The sequence below is a fragment of the Hevea brasiliensis genome, chromosome 3, assembly GCF_030052815.1.
Source record: "Hevea brasiliensis isolate MT/VB/25A 57/8 chromosome 3, ASM3005281v1, whole genome shotgun sequence".
Lineage (NCBI taxonomy): Eukaryota > Viridiplantae > Streptophyta > Magnoliopsida > Malpighiales > Euphorbiaceae > Hevea > Hevea brasiliensis.
This window is the reverse complement of record NC_079495.1, coordinates 102,338,693-102,348,417: the sequence shown is the minus strand read 5'-3', so window position 1 is coordinate 102,348,417 and position 9,725 is coordinate 102,338,693. Positions and strand designations below refer to the sequence as shown.

At 31.8% G+C, this 9,725-nt stretch overlaps 1 protein-coding gene across 4 annotated transcripts; it reads left to right on the top strand.

Moving 5' to 3' along the window:
* The first annotated feature begins 524 nt into the window (after positions 1-524).
* Positions 525-7,238, top strand: LOC110660409 (ERAD-associated E3 ubiquitin-protein ligase HRD1B). Of its 4 annotated transcripts, XR_002495912.2 has the most exons (10): positions 650-668; positions 779-975; positions 1,437-1,983; positions 2,849-3,025; positions 3,845-3,994; positions 4,092-4,300; positions 4,920-5,073; positions 5,608-5,881; positions 6,674-6,936; positions 7,032-7,238. XR_002495912.2 is itself a non-coding variant. In XM_021818725.2 (9 exons), the coding sequence occupies exons 2-9, from the start codon at positions 894-896 to the stop codon at positions 6,821-6,823; spliced, it is 1,743 nt and encodes a 580-aa protein (XP_021674417.2). In that variant the 5' UTR covers positions 650-668; positions 779-893; the 3' UTR covers positions 6,824-7,030. The 4 variants fall into 4 exon arrangements, 3 of the variants coding, with proteins under 3 accessions (XP_021674418.2, XP_021674419.2, XP_021674417.2); XM_021818725.2 differs by lacking the exon at positions 7,032-7,238 and having other exon boundaries at positions 6,674-7,030; XM_021818726.2 differs by lacking the exons at positions 779-975; positions 7,032-7,238 and having other exon boundaries at positions 525-668; positions 1,440-1,983; positions 6,674-7,030.
* The last annotated feature ends 2,487 nt before the right edge of the window (positions 7,239-9,725 follow it).

The window sequence follows — 9,725 nt, the reverse complement described above, 5'->3', positions numbered from 1 at the left end:
TAATCTTTAAAACATGTACATTGCACATATATTAAATAATTTGTAACTCATAATTAATTTTATCTATATAAAGAAATAAAATTTAATCATAATAAATTTTAAATTATTATGTATATAAATTAAATTTTATTTTAATAATAAATTCATAATATTAGTATATAAACTTCTTATTAGATCAGTATTCCCAATAATTTAATTATATTTTATAAATACAAATAACATATTTATAATATTAGTATACAGACTTCCATTTCTAAATTTTTTGCAATTAAGATTTTATATTAATTAATTAACATTTTTCTAATAATTAAATTAAATAATTATATTAAATATAAATATATTTTTATTCATTTAAAAACTCACTCCTTATTTATACATTCATATATAAATTATAAATAGGTTTTACGTAATTTTATTTATTTTTTATTTTTTATTTTTCACAATAAACTCGCATGCATTATGAAGCTTTCATCCATATTTGAACTCGACCCGGAATCTCCAAATCGGGTCAAGATACTAGTACACGTGGTTTACTCTTATTGGAAGAGGTGACGCGAAGCAAATATACACGCTGCAACGCTACGTACATGTAAAAGGCTTCCTAATCTGAAAAGAAAAACCGGTACAGGGATCAGAAATTTTGAAGGAATCGAGGAAATTTTTCAGAGGTACTGTGAAAATCAATTTAAGGGTTAATTATTAAAACTTTCGTTTACTTGATTTTGAGATTTTTCGAATTATGTTAGGGCTGATTCTATCTTATCGTAACTGGATGTAGGTGATGAGTTGTTTTTTTCCCCCGGTAAATGTTGTTGATTGCTGAGAAATCGATTAAATACGAATGAAAATGAAATTGTTGTCTTGAGCTCTGTTTTTCTTTCATTGCGATATTGATGGTGCTAAGATTCGATATTTTTTTTTTTTTAAACTTTGATTCCAAGCATGGAATGATCGATCTCTGGTTTATTTTTCATGGTCAGTTTGTTATGGTTCTATTAGTTATTTTGATTATAGCCTGATTGTTTCCATTGCGTTTGTTATTTAAGTTTGTGATTGTCTACTGCTGGGTGGCTGAGAAAATTGGGGAAAGGAAAGAAAGCTAAGGGATTTTTTTTTTTTTTTTTTAAATCTGAGAGAGAAGTGCATCTTTTACTCACCAAATTTAAATTTTATCAGCTTTTTTCAGCTAAAAGAAGCACTAGGCTCCATTTTATAGGGGGATTAAAAATATGTTTAAAATTATGTTTGACATGTTTTAGTTAAAAGTACTCCAAAATAACTGAACAGATTTTTTTTTTTTTAAACTGTTTTTACTCTTTCTTTGGGCCTCCTAACTTGAATGCCAAATGGAGCCTAAGAATTTTTTAGTTTGATACCATTCATCTAAAAGAGTATGATATGCATGTATATATTGATTGTGTGATGTGGTGCAACAGCAGACTCGGTGAAAATGATGCGGCTGCGAACATATGCTAGCCTTAGTTTGGTGGCAACTATAGCAGTTATTTATCATGCATTCAACAGTAGAGGCCAGTTTTATCCAGCTATGGTTTATTTGTCGACCTCTAAGATCAATTTGGTGCTTCTTCTTAACATGGGTCTAGTCATTATGTGCATTTTATGGCAATTAACTAAACGGGTATTCCTTGGTTCCCTCCGAGAAGCTGAAGTTGAAAGGTTGAATGAGCAGTCATGGAGAGAGGTTATGGAAATTCTCTTTGCTATCACTATTTTCAGGCAGGACTTCTCAGTGATGTTTCTTGCTATGGTCACAGCTTTACTGTTAATCAAGGCATTACATTGGTTAGCCCAAAAGAGGGTAGAGTACATCGAGACAACCCCATCAGTGCCCATGTTGTCTCACATTCGGATAGTTTCATTTCTCGGGTTCCTTCTTCTTCTAGACAGTCTGTTTTTGTACAGTTCTATTAAGTATTTGATAGAAACACGCCAGGCTTCAGTTTCTCTCTTCTTCTCCTTCGAGTGAGTGATTTATCTTTGTGTTTTTATTTTTCTCTATTATATATTCCATTGGGTTAACATATAAATGTTCTTTTGACTGCCATAATTGTGAGCCATCTTAATCTGGTCATTATTTAAGATCTTTTTTTTTGTATAGTTTTTGGACTATATCAAGTCTCATCCAGGAAAAAGAGGCAAACGAAATAAGAAAATGGACAGTAAATTTTTTCGATGGTATCAACTGCGTAAAACTTCATTGAGGTTTGTTTTATACCATTGGGATGGAAGAAAAAGACCAACTTGCTTTATGCGGTCAGGCTGAATATCTTTCAAACATCCAAATTAATTGATTTTTAAAACTCTTGAAATGTGAGGAGTCCTGAATGAACAAGCAGGTAATAGGCTATGCATCGCCTTTAGTGTAAGTGCTAAAACTTCAATATAGGAGCTGGAAACACCTGAAGAGAGAGAGAGAGAGAGAGAGAGAGAGAGAGAGAGAGAGAGAGAGAGATTAAAATTAAATATCCAACCAGAATGAGGATTTCTGCTTGAAAGGAAATTTAATTTGTTTTTTCAATGAAAAGCAATTTTGGCGATAAATTCAGCATCTCAAGATGTAGTTGCTAACTTGCTGGTTATAATCTTAAGATATTCAATCTTTATCATCCTGGATGGCCACTTTCAGTATTTTTGGTTGCTGAATATGCCTTCTCTAATCATGGATACGACTGTCTTAAAAGGGCCAAAATGCATAGCACTTTTTTTATGTGCAATTACATGTTTATTGAATACTGTGCTTTATATTTATAAGAATTTATGTTATTTTCAAATAATTCCATCCACAATTGTTTGACGTTGTTTTAATCTTTACCATTGTGCATGTTAGGTATATGATACTAGCAACGACAACAGTCTCTACTTTTGTAAAGTATATTTTCTATGTGAGTGACATGCTATTAGAAGGACAATGGGAAAAAAAGGCTGTCTACACCTTCTACTTGGAACTTATTCGAGATTTGCTTCACTTATCTATGTATCTCTGCTTCTTCCTTGTGATTTTCATGTAAGTAATCGTATTTAACCTTAATTATTTTCACATGTTATGCACGTAAAAAAATCATATCATACTCTGATTAAGATATTATTGTGTCATACTCATGTCCATACACACGCCTACACTATTATCTGATTAGACATAAATCTATACATCCATGAATAATGCTATGATATTGGTTTTAAAAAATCTGTTTTGAAATTGATAAGTTGAAGGCTTTCACTCCGCTGATCTTTGAATTGGAATGATGCTATCTGGCTTATAGTGTGCTCTGGGCGGTGGGTGCTTTGGGTTATGGACTTCGATGGATTTTCTAGGGAAACCTAGCAAGGTTATCACATCAATCAAGAACTCTGTAATTCATGTTTGCATTGACTTTTGAGCAAGCAACCGAGAGTTGATTTGAGCTAGAGAATTTAGATTTTTATTGACTGTTTTCAGAGGCTGTTTTGTGGAGAATTTATCCAACTTGGCTGGATGCTATGACCCTATATCATGCATGTGGGTCAACATCTGTACAAATGCATATTGGAAAATTTTCTTGATATATTTGAATTACATGGTAAAAGTCATTTGTTTTGATTTGTCAGTTAGATAAAATGAAGCGTCTTTTGAAAAGTGCTTGTATGAATTTGGGAAATTTAATATTTGTATTTTTCTCAATGTGACTATTATGTCTTCAATGTTTCTTTGAAATTGTTTGTTAATGGAAAATTCTTTTGTTTTTGTTATATACTATCCTGTAGTACAACTACATATTCATGCTTATATTTGCTTCAATTTAAGCTTCCTATTTTTTATCTAATGAATTTGAGTTTATTTCTGTAGGAACTATGGTGTACCTTTACACTTAATAAGGGAGCTCTATGAGACATTCAGGAATTTCAGACTTCGTGTTGCTGATTACATTCGTTACCGGAAGATCACTTCAAATATGAATGATCGGTTTCCAGATGCAACACCTGAAGAGCTCAATGCGTAAGTTCTATACTTTGTCCAGCACTTCTGGTAATAAAAACCTTAGCGAATATACATTTGAATCAGCATTAATCAACTGTTTCCTATGAATATGCAGAAGTGATGCAACCTGCATTATTTGTCGTGAAGAGATGACAACAGCCAAAAAATTAAACTGTGGACATCTCTTTCATGTTCATTGTCTCCGTTCATGGTTGGAGAGGCAGCATACTTGTCCTACATGTAGGGCTCTCGTTGTACCACCTGAGAATGGTGCAAGTACAGCTGGAGGGCAACATGGGTCGCGATCAGATACTCATCGGCAGGGTAATTATGAAATTATATACTGTACCAGTTTCTGTTGTTCTTGATGGAAATGTTTGTTTGGTGTGCAAATCAAATTGGTTAAAGTTTGTATTGACATATTTTGGGTGTGAAGCTGATAAAATATGAAATTCCAACATTGTGAAATATAGAATTTCTTATTGTAATGTAAATACTAGAACTGTTATACAACATAATCTCTGCATAATGTGAGTTGCGTTTTTGAACTTGCATATCATTTTAAGTCAGTAGTTAATAATTTTAGTAAATGAGAACCTACTAAATGCCTCTAACTATAAGGACCAATTCCACATTACTTTGATCAGCCTGCCCCCAAGCAGGCTGATCAAAGTAATTAGACTTCCTTTCACTTATCCACATTGAGATTTTGAATGCAATATTCACCCCTCAAGTCTCAACCATCTTTTTAACTAGTGTTAACAAATATCTTGAGAGAGCATCATACAAATATTTAGGTGGTGTAAAGTTGAGTGAAATTTGTATGTATGGTTTATTCATATTCTTTTAGTTGCATTTACCTTTTCGTTCATTAATTCACCAATAATTATTCTGTGAAGTTAGTGTTTGAAGTTCACTGGTTAATTCATGTAATTTGGAACAGGGACCGGCACCACAAGTACAGGACTGCAGGGCTCAGTTGGCAGTATGCCAGATGATAATTTGAGCCAGCATCAGACCAGGCTCCAAGCTGCTGCTGCTGCTGCCACTGTATATGAGAAATCTTTTGTTTATCCTTCTGCAAACACTCTAGTTTGGTATGCGCTTATATGCTATGAAAACATATCTATATGGTTAAAGCAACATGCATGCCTGCTCTTTTTTTATCCATTTCCCAACCTTACTTTTGGTCAGTTAAATCTGTGGATGCCTACTCTTGCAATACAGACATTCTATACATGTGACACAGATGGGAATGCGTGCATGCATGCCCATCACATTTCCCAGTCTGCAACCTATCTCAAAAAGTTTGAAGTGCAATGCCTTTTATGTGAAACATATATTCATATTATCATATATGTTTCCCCACTTTACATCTGCCTTACATAAAGCAATCAAAGAAATGTATTATGAAATTGTATAGGGTATAAGCTTTTGGTCTACTAACCATAGGTTTGATTTGTTTGCTGATGTATACAACCAGACATGATAAAAATTTTTGAGGTGTTCATGATTAACTTTACAGCTTCTACATTCCCAACTCAAATGTTTACTTTTAAAGGTGGTAGAGGCCCTGTGTTTCTGGCTTAACTAAGTGGCCTGTTATAAATTTATTTTCCAAATTTTTGCAGGTCTCCTGGATATACCTTGCTTCCTCAAGCTCAAAGGCCTTTGGCTTATGCTGCTAATGGAGAGTCTAGTCAAGATCAGGCCTTCATAGGACAATCACAGCAAGAGTCTGCATTCCATGCTGGGCCTTCAAACTTGTCCCTACCACAATTTTCACACTGTATCTTTGTACCCTTTCAGGTACCTGGTGCCAATGCAAATTATGGAGATAGGTTGGGTAGTGTACCAAACTCTGAGTTGGAAGCTCAGAAAAAGCTTCTCGAACACCAGATTGAGGTGCCATCTGTTCGCTGATCTTATGAAATTTCTGTTTTAATATATATTTTTTAAATTTTATATGTCTATTTCTGTATGTTATTTCAAGTTTTGAATGAGGGTGTCAATCATGTTTTTTGGTGTCTTGCTAGTATTATCTGCTTTGAAGTTTTTACTGGGCAATGATGTTATGAATGTGGTTTAATTTATGGATCAAATGGAAAGCCTAGGGGAAGCAAATTGGACCTAACATGTGAAGATGAACGAAATTAGAGCATTTGTGTTTTGCCTTGATTGTGTTAGCATCATAAATTGCTTGCAAATGAGCACACGTTTGACACAATTAATCAAGCATAAAAACTTTTTCTACATATTTATTATATTCAATGTAATCTTTAAAAAATGTAGGATGAACTTGCCAGTTGTTACCTTAAAAATTATGATGTTTGCAATGAAATGAGATCGAAGAGGAATAGTAGTAACTAAATGTATAAACATGTTTTACATTTAGGTAGGTTGTGTTTAGTGTGTGTTGTCATGTTCATATTTGAATTTTTTACATGATTAATTGATGGTACTGTGTTTATATTGATCAAAATATGAATTACACACTACTAAAAAAATGTGCACAAACATTAATCTGAATTGTTATATGAAATTCAGTGCATGATATTCATGAAATGACATTACCCAATATTAACAATTGTCCTTAGAACAAGAGTGACAAAACTCTCATACAAGAGTGACAAACGGCATTATATTTATTTCTCTTCCTGATTTCTTACATCCTTGCCATTTTTATCCATTCTACAGGTCCTGCAAAGGCAACTCCAACTTCTACAACAGCCAAAGGCTGAGGGTAGCATGCATATGTATCCGACAACATCATCAGAAAGCGAAGGCAAGACAGTTGCATCTTCATCCCTAACAGATTCTGGTCATCATGGAGAGAGTAATATGTAGTACTTTAGCAAATTGAAGTTGTATCATGAGGCCAAAAAGTCTTGTATGTAGGCAAAAGAAGAATTAGAGAAGATCCTTGCAATTCTTCACAAATGTAGTTTCCTCCCCAGGAGGTTGCACCTTTTACTCTTTTTTTTTTTTTTTTTTTCTTTTACTCTTCTTTTTACTGTAATGAATTTAAATGGAAAGAAAAATGTTCTTTGTGCAGAGTAGAGGTTTCTATACATCTCAAATCATCATCATGATCAGAATCATCCGAGGCCAGATTCAGAATTAACAGGAATTAAACTAATTATTAAACCAGATTCGAATATCTGGTTGGATTTGCTTTCAAACACGTTCACCAGGTTGGATTTGATTTATCCAATTCTGCTTGATGCGATTTCAAATATACAAAAGAAAATGCACTTGCATCTGCCATCAACTATAACTGGGAAAAAAGACACGTTCATTTGAGTGGTGTGTCGCTTGATATATGAGATAAGAAATTGGAACCACAGCTAACTCTTCTCAAAATAGAAAGCTTAAGCTTAAGCTGCTCGCGATTCTTCCAATTGCAGCCAAAGAATGAAGTGAAAATTAGTCGACCAGTGATTAATACCGTGAAACAACTAAGGAATGTTCATGCTTCAATGAGTAAACTCTTCTCAAAAGTGCCATTTTAGAGTGTGTGAAGGGGAACTATGATATTATAGGAGTTATTTCCATTCTTTGAGGAACAACTGATAAGTTCTATCTCAGCTATCCATTTCATTCATGTAACTCAAAGAAGTAATCGAAATTATAGCTTACGGTAAACAACGCCGTAGGTTAAAGAAAAGAATGTCCTCATTGTGCAATCTGCATAGTTAAATCATTACTTCACTCTTCATAAAACTAACATCAATCCGTTTTTCAAAAAACTTTTCAAAGTAAGCCCATAATCAACAGTGGAACGGATGCAATAAGCTTTAGAAGTACTAATACATACCCAAGAAGGAGAACTTGGTTTACAGTCAAGTTGTCAATGTTTCTTGACCTTCGTAGAAATAACGACAGGGATAAGGGAGCCGCAGCCTCGAGATAAATTGAAAATGTCCTCAAAAACTATCACAAGAGAGATACTTTGCATGAGAGATTAAATAAAAATTTAAGTGAAAAGCAAAAAGAAATACCATCAGCGATTAGTGTGCCATGAAGGGTCTTATCTGTTAATGGCAATTTAATGGAGTGGTACCCTTTGAGGGCTAAATTATTTCTTATTTAAAAAAAATTAAATTTATGATTTTTTTGGATTAAATTATAAATGATCTAAAATTAAGTTATAAAATGAAAACGGTGAAAGATAAATAAAAGGGAAAAATACAAAAAGAAATTATATAGTTTTGCATTTTGATATAAAAGCACAATTCTTTGTGTTGAAACATGAAATCACATAATTTTTTATTTTGTTAATTTGGAAAAAAAAAACATATTTTAGGGATATACTACATGGTATATCAAAGTTTTGTAGTTATATAAGATCCATCATCAATAAATTAAGGCAAATTTATATATATTTCGCAAGTATAAAATGCATTATATTGTAATATATGAGGCATAATTAATCCCAACTCAAATTGTCATGAAACTTTATTGTTGGAGACCACTTAATGCTCAATTGCTCATTCAATTGATTGTTTATTACCTCATCATAAACTAATCTAAATTTGTGAATTGACATCAAGCTGGCACATGATGTTTAGGAACACACTCTGTGACTGTCCAATTGCTGAAAAAGTGAGATGAAGTAACTTAAGGAGTGTTAAAGCAGCTAAATTGATTACTATGCTTGAATTGTTACGGAATTTTCCATCAATTACAAAGTTTTTTTTTTTTAATAATGGAAAATCATTTTATTTTTAGGACTTTATTTGTTTTGTTGGAAATAACTTGTATATGAAAAATATTTTTAATAAAAAATATTTTCTCTTTTTTTTATTACAAAATATTAAACTAATAGTATATATTTATATTATGTATATATAAGTATTTTTACATTTTAAGTGTTTTGAAAGTAATTTTTCTTAAAAATGAAGGGTTTCGTTTGTTTTGCAGAAAATAACTTATATATGATAAATATTTTTCATGAAAAATGATTTTTAAGAAAGTATCTTCTTAAAAAATCCTTCTCATTTGGTTATAATATTAAACTAATGGTATGTATTTATATCATACATACATAAATATTTTCACATTTTAATAAGATTGTCAAAATTAATAAAGTTACTTTCTCTTTTAAAAAGAAAAAGTCATTTTCTTTAAAATGACTTAGTATTGACCTATTTTCTTAAGGGTCTATTTGGATGAAGGTAAAGGAAGGGTTAATAAAGGTAAGTAACTATTTTATCCCTATTTTGAAAGAAGTGAGCAAATGAAAGATAAGAGTAAGTAAGGTTATGTTTTACTTCCCTCAAATCTCAATTTTTCTTGCACTTCAATTTGGGATGTAAGAAGAGATAAGGAAGGAGAGACGAGAATTATGTATATTTTTATTTATACACCCTTTAAATTTATTATTCCTTCACCTATTCCAAAATATAAAGAATATATATTAATTCTACTTAACTTTCTATTAATTCACCATTCTCAAGTAAGAGTTTTTTTTTTTTTTTTATTATAACCATTTTTATCTTTTACATTTCTTATCATTTCTTACCTTTCCATTACTTACACTTTCATTACTTCATTCAAACATGCCCTAAACATCTCAAACAATAAAAATGCGAAAAATATTCATGAAACAAATAGAATCTTAAGTCTTATTTAATTAAGATAACACATCAAATGAATTTTCAAGTTTTAGGAAAGTGCTAAAATTTAGCTAGTTTAATTAGTCATAATCCTCGACTTTTTAGAAACTTAACATTCTTAATTGATTCAT